Here is a 22622-nt window from a genome sequence, read left to right on the forward strand (position 1 = left end):
TTTATTTCGCTTCTGTTCAATTAGTTACGGGTTGTTACAGTCATCAGTGGATTAGGCCTACTGGGGATACCACTAAAAAAAAATGCGTCAACAATAGTACCTCATGGGTGACGTGGAAAACTGTTGGAAACACGCTCCTGAGGCTCGAGCGGCTTGTAGGCAGCATGCGGAGTGGCGAGGTAAAAGGAACAGCGGTGGGCGGAGATAGTCGAAAATCGGCCGTCGCGTACATTTTTTGCCGAGCTCTGCCCTAGATCATTGGTTCCCAAATGTTTTATGCTAGACTCTTCGCGTATATAGACGTTTCTCTTTCACTTTTTTTTTTATAAGAATATATATATATACACACACCACACACATATACAGGGTGAGTCAATTAAAGTGTTACAGACTTATATCTTGGAAATGAATAATTTTAGAGAAAAATGTTTCAGATAATAGTTGTATGGTGTCAAATGGGACATAAGAAGGTATCATTGATCAGACCTTGATTAGCCATTTGAAGGTTACGTGAAGGTCACCAACAATTTTTCAAATGGAACGCCCTACTTTTTTTGGCATATTCTTATAACGTATTTCAAGAGCTTTCCAAAACACTACAACAAAGTATTTTTTTGTTAAGTACATCCCGAGTTATGAAGCTTCAAATTTACAGTATCATCGGCCTTAGCATTACTCAAGGTGTACCGCGTGGAGGTTGCACGATCGGATTTACACCCGTTGTGTGCGCGCGCGCGCGCGCGTGTTCGCACACACACACACACGCGCGCACACATACATACAAAGAGGTGTAAATCCGACCGTGCAACCTCCATGCGATACACCTTGGATAATACAAATGCCGGCGGTACTGCAACTTTGAAGCTTCATAACTCGGGATGTACTTAACAAAAAGATACTTTGTTGTAGTGTTTTGGAAAGCTCTTGAAATACGTTATAAGAATATGCCAAAAAAAGTAGGGCGTTCCATTTGAAAAATTGTTGGTGACCTTCACGTAACCTTCAAATGGCTAATCAAGGTTTAATCAATGATACCTTCTTATGTCTCATTTGACACCATACAACTTTTGTCTGAAACATTTTTCTCTAAAATTATTCATTTCCAAGATATAAGTCTGTAACACTTTAATTGACTCACCCTGTATATATATACGTAAAAGCTATATGTAATTTCTGTTTAAAGAATTTTTATATGAAAATTAGTTTTTATATAAAAAATAGATTTTATAAAATTAAGGAGTTAAACATCTGGACAAGTTTGGGAGCCATTGACTTAGATTGCATTCAATAGGTGCAAAAATTGAATGTCTATTTTTGATTGATTGAGTACATAAAAAATTATTATATATTTATATCAATCAAATTCAGTAGCATTGCACGAATAAATATTGGATCTGTTGAATGGAACTATAATATTAACTTGCTGGAATTGCATATATTCCGGAAGTCATAACTTTCTTATCTTCCTCGATCGAAAATAATGAGAAGGAACATTTTAGTCTATCTTCTAATTAGATCTTGAATTCACCAATCAACAATTTGAATGTGTATTATAGAATTATATTTATTATTTAATCGATTTAGTTTATAACATATAAACAACAAATTACTTTGCTATGATTAGATTATTATATAAAATTGGATTATTGTATAAAATTATTTAATATTCAAGAATTGATTTAATTATCTCTTTGTCGTTATATTTACAAGGAACATATTGACAAAATCTCTTAGAAAATTAAAAGAAAAAGAGGAAAAAATTGATGAATAGAGAATGATAAAACGTATATTAATTTTATTGAGACGTCAACGTTCGCAAACGTTCATTTGCGTTCGTATTAACGTTATTGTACACGAGTAATTTGCCATAATATGCAATTTTTACACTCGCGTTTGCAACTCATGTCTGCCGTATGTGTATATGTTTTATATATATATATGTATATATATAAAACACACAAACGAGAGTAATTAAGTAGTTAGATATCTCGTAAGATTTATTTTCAAGATACTATATTAGTTATATGTGGTCGAATATTTTTGCGTGCACGAATATCAATCATAAATATATCTATGTATACGTGCTCCGCATATATTATAACAAGACAAAAAGAAAGACAAAAAGTAAAAAAAGTAAGACAAAAAGAAAAGAATGTTAGAAGTAATGAGATAAATAATTTATCTTAGAATGAATCGAGTGTGTAGGATAAAAATAGGGAGTAAAAGCTACGTTTTAGTAGAACAAAGAATTATCTGTTTCTAAACACCTCTTTTATTGTACTGTTTGCAACTAGTTCTTTTGATTTTGATCATTTTCAAATATGTATTTTTTCTTCATTATGTAAGTCTCATCACCGTAATTTAAAATCACCTAGGGATCTGTTCTTTTTCAAGTTTCACTGGAAGTAGTGAAGATTATTTCAAAACGTCAATATGTAGATATACATGTACTTATAAGAATTAGAGAGATTAGAGAGATGAATCCCATCTCTCCAATAGCTATCCAAAAGAAGTTGACAAAGTTAAGGATCACTTTGTATAAAGATATTCAAACAGATTGTTTCATTTCTAAAGTCGCAGCAAAGCTGCGTAATAAGAACTATTTTTTTAGCTGTTTTATAGAAATCGGCGAGAGAGACGTTTCAAACGTTCCCTCGTCGACGAGACGTTATCTTTTATATTCTGTCCGATGCATGTTACATTTTTCTACTTTTATTCATTGGAATGTCAGTGCTTTACGCTGATTAAACCAAGAAGAAAGAAATATGCAGGGACTAGAGAATCAGCATTCATGTCTCTCTCTCTTTCTCTCTCTCTCTCTCTCTCTCTCTCTCTCTCTCTCTCTCTCTCTCTCTCTCTCTCTCTCTCTCTCTCTCTCTCTCTCTCTCTCTCTCTCTCTCTCTCTCTCGTCTCTTCCTCTCTCTCTCTCTCTCTCTCTCTCTCTCTCTCTCTCTCTCTCTCTCTCTCTCTCTCTCTCTCTCTCTCTCTCTCTCTCTCTCTCTCTCTCTCTCTCTCTCTCTCTCTCTCTCTCCCCCTCTCCCTTTCTCTTTCTCTCTGTGTCGTACGTGATAGTATTGCTATGTAAAGTATAATTAGGTTGATTCGATGACATAATTGTTGAAGCATGTTAGCATACTAACAACTTATAATAGTAATATAAGCCTTGAATGTTTTTTTCATGGTTGCTTAGGAATAATTTCGGTGAGTTAGTCGTACGTTTTAATTCAAACTATAATTTATAAAGTCAATATCGCCCTCAAACATTAAAAAAAAAATGTTCTCAAAGTATCAGCTCAAATTACCTAATTTCGTCTACTTAAACCAATCGATTCATATTTGCGCTAAAACAAATTGTAATACTTGAAAATATTGAAACCCCCCCTTCCCTCCGATTCAGAAGCAAGTAAATTTTCGATAAAAATCATACTTATAAGAGTAGCATGTATTCTTAGAGCGAAGTTTGTTATTATCGTATAGTAATCTTTCATGAGGAATATAAACTAAATGGAAGCGTATAAGTTTCGTTGAACGCCGACGGCATGTAAACCTACTAATTATTACCTATGAATTGTATGTCACAAACGGAAGTTATAAGACGGACGAAAATAAATTTACAACTTCCCTTCGTCTAAAATATATTTGTAAATTTCGTTCTCTCTTTCTCCGTCGAAATTCTTGGTTCGTGTTTCAATCATGGCGCGGCTTAAAAGAATCAATTTTCCGTTCGTGAATAATGAACGAGAGAGTAACGAGAGAGTCGTGAGAGAGTTGCGAGTACCGAGGGATCAGAGTTGGAAACGGGATAATACGGAGAGTCAAAATGATTCAGCTCAAACGAACTTGTCGTACGAAATTCTTTCGGATTTTATTCTATTTTAAGAAATTTGTTGAAAACCCTAAGAAACAGTTCTACATAAGCTTGAAAGTATCAACGAGAAAAGCCTAGTTCGACCTAAATCATGTGTGTGTCTGTCTTTTTTTTCTTTTTTTTTTTTACAAAGTTATCTTCCGGAAAGCCTCCGTCGGTCCTGTTACGGCGAGATACAAATGGCCACTCGGTAAACACTATGGACAGGCAATTTTCTTTTTTTTTCGACGTGTATTATATGTATATATCGAATAAAACTTCATCGAGATACGCTAGAATAGGAGTACGTGTGTGTGACTAGTGCACTCCCCGTGAAGAATAGCCGATCGAGAGAAAAATTGACGGGAATTCTTTTCTATGAAGTCGCGAATCCCTAATGTGTCCCGAATAAATGTGCTCGACATCCTGACATCATTCTCGAATCATCTTTTCTTTCCGTTTCTTTTAGCTCGTGCAGACGCGAATTACACGTCATCAGACGAATTACTCTTTTCTAACTGTCCGCGCGATATAAAACATCGTCGATCCGTAACTAGACAGGTACAGCGAGAAAAAGCTTGATCCGACTTACTCGAGTGCATTCTCGATATTTCGATATTTATACACGGAAATTAAATTTCCCGCAGAGAGTGAATCCCCGTCAATCCCTCTTTGTCCGCCTATTTTTCACGAAGATGTGATGATGCGGACTGGTATTTTATAAACAGAAGCTTTTAAACCCTCGGCGCGACACTTTCTTTCTTCCTTTGCACGGGAACGCGCTCGCACAACATACAAGGATAAAAATAATGATTTTCTTTCGCAAAGGAGGCGAGAGAGGGGGCTATCGATTATAATAATAACTCACTAAACGATAAATAAATTAATAAATAATAAATAACGACGATAAATTATGCGACGTTAAGCTGTGATACAAGATATAATTAATTCGTGACGCTTTTGCGAAATTATGCTAACTGCGTGTAACGGACACGTCAGAGTGGAAATTAAAACGTTACCGTTTCATTGTTAATTTCCATCACAAGAGATCGATAGTGTTATTATTATTTATATGCTTGCTTCGCGCACATGAAAACTCAACTCGCGACCACTCGTGTAATAATTGCTTTATGCGGGCGTTAGAAAAGATATAAAAGGGTAATAACCAAGTTGGAAACAAATACGGAGAAATACGTGTACGCCTCTGTTCTAAGTAACATAAATCGCAATGTTCTAAGCAACGTAACTCGCGGAAATGCTATCGCGAGAATCTCGGAATCCTCGGTCCGGAATATAAATAAACTATTTCGCGTGGTAGAGAGAGATATATATATATATATATTATTGTATATGTATATATGTATATATATTTATATTAACCGACCGTCATTTAGTTTGATGTTTAGATAGAGTTTATTCAATTTGACTACGTCTTACGTGAAAAGTCGGACGACGAGCACGTGCTCGTCATCTCGAAAGTATTTCGTAAACCAATGAAAGCGGGATCCTCTTCTAAAATCTTCGGTGAATGATATCTGTATAAAAAGCATGTTACACTCTCTTTTTACAGGACCAAGAAAGTTTATATACACGTGTTGTTTCGCAGGAAGTTTCGCGAGACTTCCAAGTTATTCTATAATGCTGAGACAATTATTTGTTATTTCATGCACAAGCTGCGCCAAACAAACACTGTGTGACTGCATCTTCTTTGCCTCCTAACAAGAGGGCAGACGCGAAAAAACAGTACTCTTGTTTCTCCGTCCTCGGGCTGTCTTCGGGAAATTCAAGCTTTTTCCTGTCGACGAATCAAAATTACGCTGTTAAAAGAAAGAGACCACCACCGTTGGGGAATGAAGAGAAATTGGGAAGAAGATTGGGAGAGACTATTTGAGTTTGATTGCTTCCCCTCTCTGAGGGAGGGACGTCTGTGTCGACGAGTTTGAACACGGCTTGTGCATAGAATATTTATAAATAATATAGAAATCAATTTGGATACATCTCACAAATAATCTGCTCACTGAAGGGACTAAGGTATCTTCCGACCTGATCGAGCGATCGATCGCGTTAATTGACGCCCTTTACCATATTCATGCCTTCAATTACATACTCGTATCTATGTTAATTTTGTTTCGCATATATTGCTTAATGTTGAACAGTCCACGCTGGCTGAAGTGTTGTGCGAGATTATTCTCAACAGGAAGCCGATCTTAGCTCTTTGCGCTTCTTCTCGGTATCACTCGTGCGAGCGAGTCGCGCTTGCCGCTCGGAATCGTCACTCGAACGGAAGTTGCGGAGGTTCGTCCCGCGAACTTTTGCGCTTGTAACAGCCGTTGAAAATCATTTGAATAATAAACATCACGCGCGATTCCTTCGCGCGAGACGCGCTGGACCTGACGAAGCGAGGGAAAACGATCTTCATCGCTATCTGCACCGATCTTCGCTTTGCTCGTGAAGAGAAAAAATATCCTCCAGTGGGGAAAGAATGATTTTTCATATTTTGTTTTCAATTCGGTTTAATTGATTCGGTTAATAACGAACTCTCGGTCGATTCGCTTGAACGACGACGCGCGATCGATCGCGGCGACGGGTGCGCGACGCGCGCGCAAAGAGTTAACTCCGCGGTATTAGCGACGTTTTCAGCTGCGACTGTTTTCCTTCTCTCGAGATCGTTCGCTGTATTGTTTGATCGATGTTCAACAGTAAAGAGTGTTCGCTTACGATTTTATATCACACAGGAGAAACGCCTGTTGCGCTCGAAACTATATAAGCCGTGTCATTCTTGCGCTTTCCGTTTTTGTTTTACTTCAGGACTACGGTCCTCCTTCGGAGTAGTACTCTAAGTACGTGTGTATAGAAAATGCGAGGGATGTTCGAGAAATGCGTTTTCCGTCGTTCTCGAGAATTCAACTGAAGGCACGTTGATCATCTCGCTTGAACCAAAGAAGATGAAACGCGTCGTTGTGATCGGATAACGCGGATACACGCGGGACACACCGCGGCGCCCGCAACAAAAAGGGCCATTCGTGTGCGGTGTTTTAACATTTTTTTCTTTCTTTTTTTTTTTAATTTAATTTAATCTTCCGCGCCTTGAGCACAGATCCCAGTGAGATTATTTCGATGTATCTTCACTCTCCGTTTTTCCAGATATTTTTATTTGTAATTTTAGGAAAGAATATTCTGCTCGATCTTGTAGAAGTGCAGGTATAGCAGGTGCACACGTCGAGTCTTCGATCTAGATCGGTATTCGACATCGTGAACCTGAAATTCGAAATGACGTAGAATCGTTAGCTATGTCAAGGGTTTATCGTTAGCTGTCAAGAAGCTGGTACAGTGCTCTTACAGTGACGTTATCTCACGACGAAAGCTGCTTCTCGAACACCTCTCGTGCGTAACTCGCTGTATCCAGCACAGCCTGATAAGACTCACGTCGGCGCCACATCGACGGCTCGGCTCGACAAGTGGACGACACGAAATCTCGCATGTACAAAGCGTGTACCGGTCGAGGTGAACGAACGAAGAAAGAATAAAAATAGAGAAACGTCAAAATAAAGAAAAAACCCGCCCGAACTAATCTCTCGTTCTCGAAATGCCGGGAACTCATGACGGGAGAGGAGACCTCAGTCGAGCCTTCTCGAGCCACTCGTTCCTTCGCCCGGCTTAGGAAACGGCTATCCTGCGCGCAGGATAAACGCGTAAAAAACAAGGACAAGGAGCCATCGAAAGAGGAGAATCCGAACGACCGTTCCGGCATAAGAAGGCCAGGCCTCCCCCCCCTCCCTTCAATGCGCCAGATAATACTCGGCCGAGTCTCGCTGTTTCTCCAGCCGAACCGTCGATCTTGTATCCCCGCGCGGCGCGAGCCGTCCTGCCCGTCCGGCAGGACTCAGGACCTTCGTGCGCCCCAATTCCAGTGCAATATCTGTACGAGATCTATTATCGTTAAATTTCCAAATACGAAGTGGACTACCGGTGTAACTTGGACGCTACGCCCCGGGGACTTCCATCCCCTCGCGAACGCTGATTAACGTGTCTCTTTTTTACTTCCTTTTTCTTTCTCTCTTTTTACCCGTGGCACGTTCGGTACGGCGCGCGGGACGTTGTTGTCTGGATCGGCCAGGATACCCCGACGCGCAGTCGTCGGTGTCTTGGGTCTCATATTCCTGATGACTGAACATCGACGAGCTGACGGCGCTGACGGGGAAGGACAGGGACGCCAGACAAGAACGTCGAGCGCGCGAATTCCCGCTTGAATCCCGCGCTTGACCGCTGCAGCCCTGCAGACAATGCTCAGCCCCCGCGGCGCGCGTGACCGCGACTATTTACACAGTAAATACACAGAACTTCTCGGTGAGTTGTTTCGCGCGTGCACGCGTCGTCAGCCGGCACGACGGCGCATCCACCGGGCTGTCACCCTGTTCGAGTCCCACGTCGAGCCCGAGCCCGAAGCACACAACGCTACTAAATATTTAGGTTCCTATTTGTTCCTAACTGTTTATTCCTATTGTCCTATCGATCATTGTTCCTCCGGATGTCCTCGGTAGCTGGAAGGCAATAATCCTTTCCCTCTCTCTACCAGTAATCCTCCTGCAACCCTCGGGAGAGATCGGCCCCTTCAAGCTCTACTTCTTCGAAGCACCGAAGCGTCCGAAGCGCGAACTTCCCTTCGTCGGCGTTCCTCGACCATCTTTCGACTCGAGCGTCCCCGAAACGCGATTCTACGCGGCTACGGCTATATAACGCACGTTGTCTTTTTATTTATTCCCCTACTCTCTCTCTCTCTCTCTCTCGACTACCGTCGAGTCTGTCCGTTCTCCGCGAACGATTCTCGCCGCATAGTCCTCCTGTGCAGTCGACGCAACATCCCCCGACGGCCTCTCCGTCGTTCTTCGCGTGAAGACGCTCCTCTGCGAGGACGTTGGAACAACTCCCCCGAGGTTTCTACCTAATCGCCCTCCCCCGCGTCCCTTCGTATCGGTATAGAGCTACAAGGCGACTTGTGGCGCTTTGATACTCCCTCGAAACTGAAACTAGCTAGGACTAGTGGCTAACTGTTCCCTCATTGTTCTACCATTTCGTTCAGCCTTCCGTCAATAGTCTGGAGCTACGAAGCGGGCTTTATTACTTAAATTCCTTCGGGTCGTGGGTCTAGAGTCTGTCGGTACACACATACACACACACACACACACACGCACACACACACTTGAATCTGCTCGCGAGTTACATTTCCGCCGTACCTAGTTCCCTGTTTCGTGTTAATACTGCTGTCGCGAACTGAGAGAGAGACCATCGATCGCATGAGATGATGTTCCTCTCCATGTCGCTCTCATAAGTCGCTTCGTTCTCTCGTCCCGATAGTTGGAGGCTGCTCTTATTCTCCGAGCGCAACCACTCGCAGTGGTTGAGAGCGCCTCGGGAGCGCCTCGAGGCTTGACTCTCTCGACACTCTTCCAAGATTAAACCCCGTTAATCGTTAAAGACAATCGTCCCTCGGTCGCCTGCCGCTCGTCTTTTCTTCTCTCTCCGAGAGCGAGCGCTCTCGCCGTGCGAGACGCGACGCCTTCAAAGCTATCGAGGAATCCCCCTGCATCATCCCCCATCATTCGTTTCTTCATTGCCCCTCCAAAGGATCTGAAGGCACGAGACGATGTGTCACCTTGATACTCCCTCGGAACACAGCACTAGTGATAATCCGTTAACGATATAACACTCCCTTTTTCGTCCTATCTACTCCTCGCCGTGAACAACGGAGATTCGTTTGGCGGCGCCTCTCGAGAGACTCCGAAGCGTCGTCCGTCCCTCCTCGAGGAGGCACCCACGTGTCTCCTCTTCACGCGTTCGCGCGCAGACGAACGGTCGTTCCGCGCGCATTGCTCGCGGGGTCACCGGTCGACACGAGACAACGACGACGATGACGACGACGGCGACAGTGATGACGGCACGCTGCTATCAGCGGGAATCATCATTCCACGGAGTTGCCCTCGTCGTAGTGCGAGAACTTGAGGAACACTTGCTCCAAGGTAGTTTGACTAAAGCTATACTCTTCTATGTCCAGCTCGAGCTTGGCTGCAAGCAGAAGCACATGGAATATTATAGCGAGAGAAGTCGCACGCCTCGTGCACGCGCGGCTCAAAGTTTGCGACTGAAGTTTGATCCGCTCCTCCGCCCCCTTCCTCTCCCTCTCTCGTCCTTCGCGCCGTCGAGTGCCGCGACCGAAGAATTTGTAATCCATTGGAGGAGAGAAGCAGAGAGAGAGAGAGAGAGAGAGAGAGAGAGAGAGAGAGAGAGAGAGAGAGAGAGGAAGAACTCACTGCTCGAGTTATTTCGAGTTTCGAACGCGCTCGACTACCTCGCGCTAATTGCGGTTAGCTTGTGAGTTTCTAGTTCGCAATTAGAAACTTGGACGACTTGAGAGATACGAAATTCTAAAACGCAAGATTGTTAGTAGCTGGTTTGACTGAAATACTCGACGACAACGACGACGACGACGACGACGGAAGCACCCGCAGAAGCTTCGTTGCTCGACTCCAATTCTTCTCCCAATGTTTCTCCGGTTTCTCATGATTCCCCGAGATCAAATTCTGAACTCCTCGAACAGAACCTCGAAGGGACTGTTCGATACGCTGCGCGAAATCGCTTTGCTGCTCACCTTTCTCCAACTGCGTAAAGCACTCGGCCAGCGAATTCACAGCATGTTGGGGCACAGCGAAGACGAGCCTGTCGGCGAAGCTCTCCTCCAGAGTAACGTCGGGAAAGAGGCCCGCGACGAATTCCTTGAGGCCAGCGACCCTGTCGCCGGAGGGAGTCGTCGGCGTGCAGTCACCGCCCATGAGTTTCATCTCGAGGGTGTAGCCGGCCCCGTAGAGGTTCTTCAGGTGCTGGGTCGAGCCGATGCACCTCAGCTCACCCTTCACCATGATGCCGACCCTCGAACACAAGGCGTCGGCCTCCTCCATGGAGTGTGTGGTCAATATGGCTCCCCTGCCACCCTGTTGAGCAACATCGAGCGGACAACCGGACGCGTTAGAACTTTTGTTCTTAGGATAAACCGTTGACAATTGTCCACCAGGGGGGCAAGAAGTCATAACCTTTCTTTTAGTAGTCCTTTACCATTACCAGGGGGAGGGGTGAAAGTATTTAGAAGTGTGTAGATTATATAGGATGTTAAAAGTTAACTTATGAATTAGCACATTTTGAATTAAAGAAAAAAAGTATCGTCTTACCATTTTGCGTTGTTGTTTACAAAATGATGAAGGACTTTTGATACAAAATGACTTAATTTATAAGTACGCGAGGGCGTTGAACTTAACTTTCAACACCTCACACATATACTTGCATATACAAGCAAAATATTCAATGCACAAAATCAAGGAAGAAAGTTTATTAATTTATTTTATAAGCGTAAAAAATTCGCGCGACGGATTTCATTTTGATTAATAAATTATTGGGGCGGCGTCGCCCCTCCAATAAAATTATTGGGAGGGCCAAAAAGTGCTCTGTCTTCCCTCCCCCTCCCCCCTAAGTCGGCGCCTATGATTGTCACTCTCTTTATCTTTGTTCCCATTATTCATCTTTAGCTATCTTATCAATTGTACCTGTATTTACATTACAACGCCGTCTCCTCGATTACTAGTCAGCGATACTTTGAAGAACATTGTGAGAGACATGCATGAAAAATGCAAAGATGTATCGAGCGGCTTTAGGAAATAATTTAGACTCGCAGGGAGGGAGGGAGAGAGAGCACCGACCTGGAAACTAGCGAGGATCGTGTCCCAGAGGAATCTCTTCGACCTGGGATCCATGCCCGTGCTCGGCTCGTCCATGAGGACCACCTTGGGCCCGCCGACCATCGCCATCGCGAAGCTGAGTTTCCTTCTAGTCCCACCAGAGCACTCCTGGGTCTGCTTGTCGGCGTGCTCGTGGATTTGCAGACCGGACAGGTAGAGGTCCACGATTCTGCAAAGGTCAGCGAGGAGAATTAGCGTAGGGGCGGGAATTGAACTGATACACGTCGACCAAAGCGCATGCCGAGACAAGAGAATGGAAAGGGAAAATGGAACCTGTCGATGTCGCTCCAGGGAACGCCGCGAATCGCGGCGTAACACTCGAGGTGCTCCCGCACGGTGATGTTCTTCCACTGGGCGTCGTGCTGGGGACAATAGCCCATCTGCCTGAAGGCGTCCGACATGTGAGTGTTGATGCTATGACCGCCGATCTGCACCCTGCCCCTCGTCGCCGACTCCTCTGCGGTGATGATCTTCATGGTGGTGGTCTTGCCGGCGCCGTTGTGGCCCAGAAGACCCAACACTTCTCCGGGCTCCACAGCCAGCGAGAGATTCCGCACGGCGATCTTCCGCTGCGAAGTCTGCTCCTCGCGTTTCGAACAGCAACCGCAGGAGCACGAGCCGGCCTCTTGTTGCCGGTACTCTTTCCTCAGGTTCTGCGTTTAATACGAGCGCGAAATATGGGACAAGGTGTATGACGATTCACGACGAGAGAAAGATCGATAGCTAGGCGCAACGAACGGTCGCTTCGAAGCAACTTACCTGCACCAAGACCACGGGCGGTTCTTGAACGGCCGACGAGGTGATGAGGTTGAAGATTCTCTGGCGCTCGGTTTTCACGTCCGCGTCTTCGTGCTCGCCGACGTCCGAGTTCTCCATGATCTCTTCGCTGGTGGAGCCGCCTTTTCTCTTTAAGAAGGGGAGCAATGTGTCGTAGTGTTCACACCTCAGCAACGAAACGTAGAGACGACACGAACGCGATGGTACCGTGCGAGAGATCGGGAATTGCGCTCACCAGGTAATACTTGAAGAAGTCGCTGACTTTGCCGCCGCTCTTTTTGATGTCCAGCAGGAGCACCACAAAGAACCACATCGGACAATGCAGCAGCACCGCGATGGCCATCACTATGATCTCCGTGGTGAGGTAATCGGACATGGTCAGGTGATGGCAGGCGGCGTTGATCGAGCACATGAGATAAACGCGGTCCACGTAGTAAACCGCGGCGTACGGCACGTACATGCTGTTCAGTAGGCAGAAGATCACGTGCAACGCGAGCGCCGCTGTCCCACCTTGAGCAACAGGCAACGTGACGCGAAGACTTCATCGTGATAAGGAGCAGGATTCGGAAGCAACGAACTTGTCGACCGCCAACGACGGGCCGATCCCGTACTACTCACCGAGTCCCAGCATGTCGATGAACATCACCATGAGGAACGGTATCAAGCCGAAGAAAGTGGCGATGTTCGGCAGGATGCTCTGCGCGGAGTCCATCTTATCGAACATGTAGCTGAGGCAGGTCGAGAAAAGGATGGATGACGGGCAGTGTAGCATGAGGAGAGTGCTGAGAGTGATGATCGCCGGTGGCTCTTGAAGCGAAGGCACATCGAAGATGAAGATGATGCCGAGGATGCACATGCAGATGAAGGTCATCAGGCCGACCAGCACGATGAAGTAGCTGAGGAAATACATGGGGAACGACAGGCCGTTCACGCGAAGCTGGTTCTTCGCCTTGATCTGCGGAAGAAGTCCGGTGAGAATTATGTCGTCGTTGTGTGGCGCCGTAGAAAGATGTTGAATAGAATCGTGCTGTATATTTCAATAAAGTGACTTCGACGAAACGGCACCTCACCTCGCGATCGTACACCATATCCACCGCCAAAGTGATCGGCACCAACACGAAATCCATACCGATGAAAAGAGCGCTGCTGGCCGTGCCGATCTTGAACTCCTGCGGTTGCGACGTTTGCTGGAAGGGATGCGTTTTCACTTCGATCGGCGTAGGTTCGTTCTTGCCCGAGACCAATCTGAAACATTTGTAAGTCATTCGTTCAATTGCCCCTTCCGCAGCATCACCACCTTGTCATAGGCTACATTAGCCGGGTGGGAAGGGCTTGAGTGTTTCGGTGACCCTGAGGACCATGTCGGCGGTAGTTTAGCTGACCGGAGTGGGGTCACCCAACCGGTCGGACAAATGAACCGGACAGGTCGAAACAGGAGAAACAGGACTAAGAGAGAGAGATATGTTCTCCGAGGTCCTCCAAGGAGTTGGAGGTTGAATCGCGAGGTATAGTCTTGCACTCGTAAAAAAGAAACCTTGTTAAAAGGCTTAGAAGTCTCGATCTCGGGTATGCAACGAAGTCCAACTCGCAAGGGAAGTCGAAAATTTTATAATTAAAGATTTCGAACATGACGATAGCCAGGAGAAATTGATTAAACACGGTAATTAGAAAAGAAAGCTAAAGAAAGATATTTTTATGAGAAAAGAGAGAACTCACTCTCTCTCTCTCTCTCTCTTGGATCCGGACGGAAGAGACTCACCTGTGATAAGTGTTCGAAAGAATGTTCAGCAAGATTGGCAGGGAATGTTGCATTGTGTCATTGTAGATTACGGTCAGGTTCATTCGCGGTGGACAGTAGTCGTTAATGTTGAACGCGGCTATGTGCGGCGCGATATTCAGTAAATTCGCGAAATTGCCGTCGTACTCCTCGATGTGCTTCACGTCTTGAGCTATGCCGTCCATCAACTCGGAAATGTCGCGATCGGTGTTATTCATGTAGACAATCTTGGTCTCCTCGCCGTACGTGTCTGCAAAGAAGAGGGCAATATCGCCTGATCCTTCGCAAGTGCAACGAGTCTCTCTGAGTTTCGTGCTGAATAGCGGCAAATAGGAAATCTAATTCGTCGTGGAATCAAAGTTCTAATTATTTTCCAGGCGACGTTAGTCTTCGTAGACTCGCGAGTTTGTCCGACCGGGAGAAGCCAGAGTGTCGTTAAATCACAGATACGAATCTAAACGCACTCTCGCGAGCAAAAGTATATATTCTCTCAATATTAAGACTACGGACTGAGATTGAGATTGATAGAGAATGAATTTGGAAAAATCCGTAATCGTAAGACGTGCCATGCTCTATAGCCTCGGGTGTGAACTGAAGGTGCAGATAAAAACAGAGCCACGCAATTACCTCCTACCTTGCATAAGTTGCAACCACTTACGGCTATTAAGTTTTAACGATTGCATCTTGATGTCGAACGTCTGGATGCTGTTCAAGTAGAGGCCGAGCACTATTAGAGCGAGCGGCGCGACGATCGTGAAGTAGAGCAGCTGCAAGTTCCTGAAGAGTCTGAGCACCCGTAAGCGTAGCATGGCGTAGAGAGTCTGCAGGAAGTTAGGCCGGATCTTGATGGGGTCTAAGCCGAGGCCGAGGACAGGCGGATTTCTGTCGTTATGAACGCCGTCCGGTAGATCGCTCGTACCTAATTAATTCAATAATATGCAATACCGACGCGTTTGATAATTAGTTGAACTACGACACGTAATATTTAATATATTACAACCATTCAAGTCAAACTGTTTAATATCCCTGAATATTAATATTATACACATGTATATTATATATTTAACAACCATACATGCGATATTAATGATACATACTTGAATACTTTAACACCGATTAATAATCGAACGCAGTAACAAACTTGTCGCTTTAACGTACGTTCAGTGCCACGAGCCAAGTTAGAGTCGGGGCTCGGGTTGAGAAAATTCGGGGATCTTTTTTTTTTTGTTTTTTTGGCAGGCGGGTGAGAGGGAAGGGGGAATGCGCAGGAAAGAGTGAGGAATTACCTTTCGCTTGACTGTCACCCTGGACAGTCACCCCCTCGTTTTGCAGGCTCTGATACGACGTGCTCTTGGATTGCAACGAGAGCGACCTGCTGAGCGCGCGATTGCGCACCATCTTTTTCGACAAATTGTCCATCGTGCACTCGGTCTCCTCGTCCTTCTCCAGGTGCAGGAACACCTCCTCCAAGGTGGTCATCGATACGCCGTAGCTGCTGATGCCGAGCCTGCTCGACCTGGTCTTGATCTCGTGCTCGATGGCGGAGAACAAGGGTGCGAAGCTCTCGACGGAATTGTGAGGTAGGATGAAGCTCAATTCGCGACCGTGGCGTCTCGCCTTTTCCGCTTTCGTCACATGCGATGTCACCAGCCGGGTGATGGCGTGTTCCCTGGCGTTGCCTTCCAACACTAGCCTAGAATCGCGGACGTTGCGATAGTTTCAGTGAGGAATGCAATCGCTCGATTGCCTTGGATAAAATCGAGAGCAACGTGCGGGGATTGGAAGAGAGGAAACAAAGATATTCCACATTTCCTTCTTCTTTCGTTTTCTCAACGAACAGCGAATTAAACCGAGACCCCCCATACTTCCTTTTTACTTTTTCTTATCTCCTCTGCTTCTCTATTTCTAGATATTCTCTATATCTATATATTCGATGGTAATACTTTTTTCTATTTTCTAATCCTTAATGTTACATGATATCTGTAATGTTCCAGAATCGAGTACCGAGTGGCGAGTACCTGCGACCGACACACTTACGTCAAGTGGTATCCAATGCCGAACTTGTTCTTCAGGAACAACGAGCTGCCGCAACACCTGAGCTTCCCTTTGCTGATCACCGCCTTTCGGTCGGCGAGTATATCCGCCTCGTCCATGAAATGAGTCGTCAACAGTATCACCTTGCCGTGCCGTCTCGATTGCAGTAAGGACCACATCTGCCTTCTGGAGTACGGATCCACTCCGGCGGTGGGCTCGTCGAGGATGATGATCTTGGGGTCTCCGATAATCGCTATTCCCACGGACAGTTTCCTCTTTTGACCGCCGCTAAGGTATTTCGCGAAGGTATCCGCTTTCTCGACCAAATCGATATCCTTCAGGGTTTTCTTCACCTACGAAAGTGAAACGCGTACTCCATCGTAAAGAGGTACAGGCAAACATTATTCGCTGTGTTCTGTCATAGCGTATCATAGCGTATCGTTTACACGGCTGTCTCGATAATTATCAGGTCAGTATCAAAAGGTGATTTCGATATCTTTGACTTGAGTCGAAACCGAGTCCTGTTATAATCGTCGTTCATGGACGATATTCATAGTCGGATCTTGAACATGAAGAACCAACTGTGAATACCGTGAATCCTAAAACTCTTCGCCAAACCTCGCCGGCAGCATCATATATGCTTTTCCGTTGTAAAGGATGGCCGACTCGCCGCCGAAGAAGACGCGAAATTGAATTTTTTTCACTGACCCGACACCCCGACCCGAGAATCGAAAGCACATTTCTCCTCTCTCGCGTACCTCGTGCTGAATCATCGAGCGCGATATGCCGCGCACCGCGGCGAAGAACTCGAGATGCTCGCGCGGCGTCAGCAGATCGAAGAGGATGTCGTGCTGCGGGCATACGCCGGTCATGCTGCGGATCGCCCGCATGTCGTTGGAGTCGCGGACGTCGTAGCCGAAGATGAGAGCGGTGCCGGCGGTGGGCGCGGTGAGGCCCGTGAGGATATTGAAGAGGGTGGACTTGCCAGCGCCGTTGTGGCCGAGTATCGCGGTGATCTGGCCCTCGTAGATAGTCAGATTGATGCCGTTCACCGCCTTGGTCTCCGAGCGCCGGCACTTGTGGTACGACTTGTACAGGTCGGCTATCCTGATCGCCTCGCGGCCTTTCATCTCGCGCACCACCGGCTCCACGTCGCGATTCGCCTCCTCGCCGGGGATGAAGGAGTTGGACTCGCCGTTCGACGACGGCACCTGCAAGTCGGTTTCGCGATCTGGGTGGATCTCATTCTCAGTGGCCGTTGGCGAGCTATCGTCTTGGCGACTCTAAGGGGGCAAGTTGCCGTGATGACTTGATGAAAATGCATATCAGCGTGGTGAGTTCTAACGAGAGGCTCACAGATACCGTTTTTATCATACCGTATACGTACCCTTTGGACTTTTCTCTGGCACCAAAATCCGGGTACGAAGCAGAACCAAGGTGGTTTCTTCGTGCCGTACTCACCTGCGGATCAAAGAGCGCATTGGGTGTTATTCGGTATACACGGTATCCGCGGATCATGCGGGTCTTGTTGAAGAGATCACACACAAACGTTATTCAGCCGCGTGGACTTTCTATATCTTGACTTTAAGTATCGCGGCGAAAATACGTGTCGTGAGAAACGTACTCGGTATCACGGAGTCGAAGTAGTAGGCCAGCCAGGCGTACAAGAAAATATCCAGAGTCATCATGATGAGACTGCCGCCGAAGGGTATCCCGGGCCCGGACCACAGGTTGTCGAAATTCACTCCCTCGCCTTGGAGGTCCAGCACGATAGCCTGCGGCGACACAGAGCAGCGCGAAGCGCTCTTAGAGACACGCGATACACACGAAGAATCTGTCTAGTCGCGGTGTCGGTACTCGAGTGTAGACGTTCGTGCTGTGACAGCTTTAGCGCCGAAGCATTTGTAACGGAAAAAAAAGCCTTGCTACTGGTGAACAACGTTCACTCCATCCGGCTCATCTGGCTTCTTTCGAATAACGAGGTCGGTTATCTCGTCGATGTTTCCCCGCGTCGAGCCGACGGGGGAGCTCGGGGCCCGAGTCAAGTACTTCAAGACTTACCTTGTCCATCGCCAGGGCGACTCCGGTCGGGCTGAGCAGAGACACCAGCCAGAACGAGACCGAGCTGGAGTCGTCCACGAATACTTGGATGAAGTACATCAAGCTCAGTATCGTAATGGCGAAGTTGCCCAAAACACCAGCCGTCTGCGACAGAGAGGAAGACGCTTGTACCACTTGTGCCGCGATTGCTCTCTCACTTCAGCTACTGTACTCATTTTCACGTCATTACAACAAGTACAGTCTCCGTTAATCTCCGCCGATTTGCGTCGTTCGTGAAATTAACGCTCCCCCTTTAACGCCCTTTAACGCCCGACTTTTTTTTATAAGTGTTTTAAGAATAAAATTTGAATTTTTCGAACTGAGACTATACATAGGTAGTGATAATGAAAAAACATATCAGAATCTGATATCTACGAGAAACTAAACAGGAATTTTCTGACGTATCAAATGATTCTTGATCTTTTTCAAGGCGTCTCCTTTTTCTATTTTTGTTTATTGTTTATTAGTAAGTATGACTTGGATCCTACAAAGCATACACGAAATGAGAAACCTATACAGAGAGAAATGAAGGGTAATCTACACGACAACTCTGACAGTAGTCGGCTTGATATTTTCGAGCTGAAACTTTACTATATTTGTGAGTGAAGTTTATCATTCAGAGCGTCAAGCTTACCATTTCAGAAGAATATCTTATAGATCACCATTTAGATAGTCAATATCGCCCCTTCATTTTTCGCCGCATAAAAAACGTCACCAGGTTCCACGAGAATAAATTGATTTCTTGACTTTCGTGTTCACCACATTGGATTCGCCATTTTGAATTTCTGTATTCTTTTAATTTCACACTTTGCATCTGAGAAAGCTTCCAAACGTATAAAATTATAACAGATACCAATCCATTCATTTACAGTGCGCTTTTAGATGTCAGTAACAACGTTAATTATGCCTACTTGGAATTTGACAAAACATGTTATCATTGAAACTGAGCTAAAGACAGACTAAACCGAATCTACATGCAGTCTATATAGCATTTTTTAGAAGGAGAATTCACCTTTACAGTGCAGGTGCAAAGAAAAGAATGAAAACATCTCCCTTTTCGTTAAACCAAGTTATGGATCCTTAAATGCGTTTCTGGTAACTATAGTTAGCAGTAGGCGTTGAAGGGTTAACCGACAGGACGCTGTCCAACTCGCACGTGTGGCTTTCAATTTTTCAATTCGTGCGCGTGTTTGGTATTTTCTTTTTTTTTTTCCACCACGGGTCAAAGCGGCAGCGTATCGACTCGTCTCTCTCGTCGTCGGTCGAGCGTCAACTCGAGAATCAAACGTGGAAAACTCGTCGTGCGAAAAATTACTCACGCGCGACTTGTCGAACAATGGCGTGATCATGAAGGCGAACATGATCACGGAGAAGCTGTACAGCACCATCAGCAGAAAAATCGGCAGGAAGTGCGTGTGTTGGAACATTTGCAGAGTGAACAGCAGTATCACCCCGACTGCGGAGAGTAATAGGACGAAGACGCTGTAGATGATGAACCAGGACAACCTGCAACAACGAAGTAGAGAAGGCGCGTGACGAAAATGGCGTCGTTGCCGATGACGAGCCAAATCGGAGCCAGCTCGAGCGGCCGCTGAAGCAAAAAAAAAAGAAGAAGCGCTCGAAAGCGAGAAAAATCCCGCGACGATTTACCAAAAGACAGAATCGTTTAGGCCCATGATCTTCATCCCCTCCTTGATCTTGTTCTCCTTCTCGCCGACTATCAGAATCAGGAGATACGTGATGAATTGCGACAGCGCCAAGACCGTGTAGAGGGGGATGACCACCCTGAAGGCCACCATCCAATCTGAGGTGGAAACACGCGTCGTTAATGTAACGGAAATCCTCCGGGGATGTTTCCACGTAGTCGCGCGATTCAAGAATTTTCGGACGCGATTCAAGAATCTTCGGACGCGAAGATTGCTTACCCGCGGTGAACGCTTCCTTTGGAAACATCTGGAGTTTGATGTCCGGTACGGTCAGGTCGGGGATTCCCGTGTCCAACTGCAACAAGTGTCGTCAGAGAAACATTCGCGATCGATCTTGGGACGTTGTTGCGCCACAAAGTGTCCCGACATGCCCGCGACGATTACAACGAACCAGCCGAAGCAGGAACTTACTCTTATTTTCGTGACGTCCATTAACATCTGCAGGAACAAGAAGCCGGAATACAAGTAATCGTTGACGGGGCAGGAGCCGCCGGTCTCTATCGACAAGATGCCGCCCATCCAATGGCTGGTGTCCTTTCGACAGGTGACCGGGGCGGAATACAGTTCGGTCGGCGAAGGCGGCGACGGATACGAGGGATTCGTCCTGATTTCATACCTGAGCGATGCGAAAGATCGCGGATTTCAGTGGAGATTGATTCAACACAGCTCGAGTCGCTGTCGTCTCTTTCCGATTCTCTCGGTTAATCCGCTAAAAATGATCGTCTCTCGACGTGTCAGTCTAACGAGCTGACGAATTAAGGTCTTGGATATTTTCGCTCGACTACGATATGTTTGAAACAGAGCATAACGCACAGCGGAGACGCGAAGAGAGCGGCGCGTCTTTGGCCGCTTTGAGAAAAATCTCTTCGTCGAACGCGCGCGATATCCCTCCTCCGCGAAGGATCGTGCGCCGCTTTGAAACGTTCGCGTTTTATGGTATAAAAGTGGTCTTACATGAGACGCCGTGTTATCGGCTGCGAATCTTCGAAGATAACCGCTATGGGTACGCTGTAAGGATCTCTCCAATACGCCGCCTGCAGATCGTCCTGCGTGTCGAACACGACGAAGTTTAAGGGAAACTTACCGGGATAATCCCACATAGAGAGCCAGAGGGTGTTCATGGAGCTTAAAAAGTTCTGGAAAATACATTGTTAACTTCGTACCGTGCGGGATCTCGCAATTTCCGACGGAACGACGGCTCGTCTCGAAAACGGCCAATGCGAGAGACAGCAGCGTGGCGATATCACCGAAGATACGCGCGCGCGCGCGCGCGCAACGAAAGCGAAAGATGTAATTTTTAACGAGCCTTGGGTCGATCCTTTTTCCTTCCCGGCGAAATTACCGTCGCGATAGAGAAAAAAGAAGAGTCACGACGGCGAAATGAAAATTTTACATTCCACGACGAAACGCGAAGATCTCTCGAGAGAGTTTGCACTCTCGAGAGTCTCAGCTTATCTCGAAATTCAGAAGAGAGGGAGAGAGAGAGAGAGAGAGAGAGAGAGAGGGAGAGAGAGAGAGAGAGAGAGAGAGAGAGAGAGAGAGAGAGAGAGAGAGAGAGAGAGAGAGAGAGAGAGAGAGAGGGAGAGAGAGAGAGAGAGAGAGAGAGAAAGGGGGGCAGAGAGTGAGATGGAGACTTATTTAAACGGGCGAGTGAATTTGCGAGATTTGACGGGGAAACTCGCGGGAGATCCGCGCGCGTGGAAAATGCTCAAGCGAGATAGAACGTTTCGCGCGGCCGTGCGAAACATTTTTCCGCGAGATACGAGCGCGCGCGTTCGTGAACTCCATTCGGCGATTCGGCGCGCTGAGCTGACGGTGTGCTCTCTCGAAAGGTCGATACTTACGAGGGTCTCTGTAGAATTGGGCACCACGGCGATCGTGATGTTTGCGTAGCCGTTGTATATCTCGAATATCTCCGTGTCGCGCTGCTGCGTTGTCATCGCGGGATAGTTCGGATTCGGAATGAGGATTTTCACGACGATCAAGACCCCGAGGGTGTAGAGGGGCAGGAAGATCTCCTGTGGGCAATCGAGCGGCATCGATGTGGATTTCGGTGTAAAATCAATAAATGTTACACCTGAACGAGCGTCTCTCGCGTTCGCAATCGTTGACTCCTTGTCCTCGCGATTTCATCCGCCGCGATAACGGCCGTGAACGATTCTCGAGCGAAAGTGTCATTGAGATGATTGTCGTGTCGGTCGGACCGGGAGGAACCCTCGCGGCGAGAGGAGAAACGACAACGGGGGGGGGGGGGCGGTCAGTGAATTAATTAATATATTAAGCCGCGCCACGTGCATAAATTCGTATCGTCGAGCATTTAGCCGCGACGAAGGCGAGCGCCGCGGAGGAGGAAACAGACGAGTCTAAAGCGAATGTTTTATTTTGCAACGAACGCGCTCGTTATTTCGCGAGAATACGGTCGTCCCATAATTACACGCTCTATCCCGGATGAATAAAAGATCCCCCGTGCTTTTTGCAGTTAATACCCGCACGGTACGCCCGCTACGGGGTAGGGTGGCGCGAGAGTTCCTCGGCTGTGTTCTTCTTCCCTACGCATTTCCCGCGCCCCTAAAAACACGACGCAACGTGAATTCAAC

The 22622-nt window shown here is 46.6% G+C and overlaps 1 protein-coding gene across 5 annotated transcripts in view; it reads right to left on the reverse strand.

Annotated features, from left to right (window-relative positions):
- Nucleotides 1-3840: 3840 nt before the first annotated feature.
- The window catches only part of LOC105187450 (ABC transporter A family member 1), a 39469-nt gene continuing 20687 nt past the window's right edge, over nucleotides 3841-22622 (reverse strand). For all 5 annotated transcript variants that reach the window (XM_011148253.3, XM_025304835.1, XM_019843315.2 and 2 more), the window contains 22 exons: nucleotides 21870-22043; nucleotides 20980-21161; nucleotides 20437-20641; nucleotides 20245-20320; nucleotides 19970-20123; nucleotides 19639-19825; nucleotides 18281-18424; nucleotides 17844-17994; nucleotides 17607-17680; nucleotides 16978-17502; nucleotides 16223-16572; nucleotides 15472-15878; nucleotides 14844-15104; nucleotides 14168-14435; nucleotides 13479-13653; nucleotides 13027-13363; nucleotides 12644-12918; nucleotides 12391-12537; nucleotides 11905-12284; nucleotides 11593-11800; nucleotides 10494-10833; nucleotides 3841-9910 (listed from right to left, as the gene is read on the reverse strand). In XM_011148253.3, the coding sequence (XP_011146555.2) occupies nucleotides 9807-9910; nucleotides 10494-10833; nucleotides 11593-11800; nucleotides 11905-12284; nucleotides 12391-12537; nucleotides 12644-12918; nucleotides 13027-13363; nucleotides 13479-13653; nucleotides 14168-14435; nucleotides 14844-15104; nucleotides 15472-15878; nucleotides 16223-16572; nucleotides 16978-17502; nucleotides 17607-17680; nucleotides 17844-17994; nucleotides 18281-18424; nucleotides 19639-19825; nucleotides 19970-20123; nucleotides 20245-20320; nucleotides 20437-20641; nucleotides 20980-21161; nucleotides 21870-22043 (5124 nt within the window). In that variant the 3' untranslated portion in view covers nucleotides 3841-9806. The remainder of the gene's footprint in view (nucleotides 9911-10493; nucleotides 10834-11592; nucleotides 11801-11904; nucleotides 12285-12390; nucleotides 12538-12643; nucleotides 12919-13026; nucleotides 13364-13478; nucleotides 13654-14167; nucleotides 14436-14843; nucleotides 15105-15471; nucleotides 15879-16222; nucleotides 16573-16977; nucleotides 17503-17606; nucleotides 17681-17843; nucleotides 17995-18280; nucleotides 18425-19638; nucleotides 19826-19969; nucleotides 20124-20244; nucleotides 20321-20436; nucleotides 20642-20979; nucleotides 21162-21869; nucleotides 22044-22622) is intronic.

This window comes from Harpegnathos saltator, unplaced genomic scaffold (assembly GCF_003227715.2).
Source record: "Harpegnathos saltator strain DR-91 unplaced genomic scaffold, Hsal_v8.6 scaffold650, whole genome shotgun sequence".
In the NCBI taxonomy this organism is placed as follows: domain Eukaryota; kingdom Metazoa; phylum Arthropoda; class Insecta; order Hymenoptera; family Formicidae; genus Harpegnathos; species Harpegnathos saltator.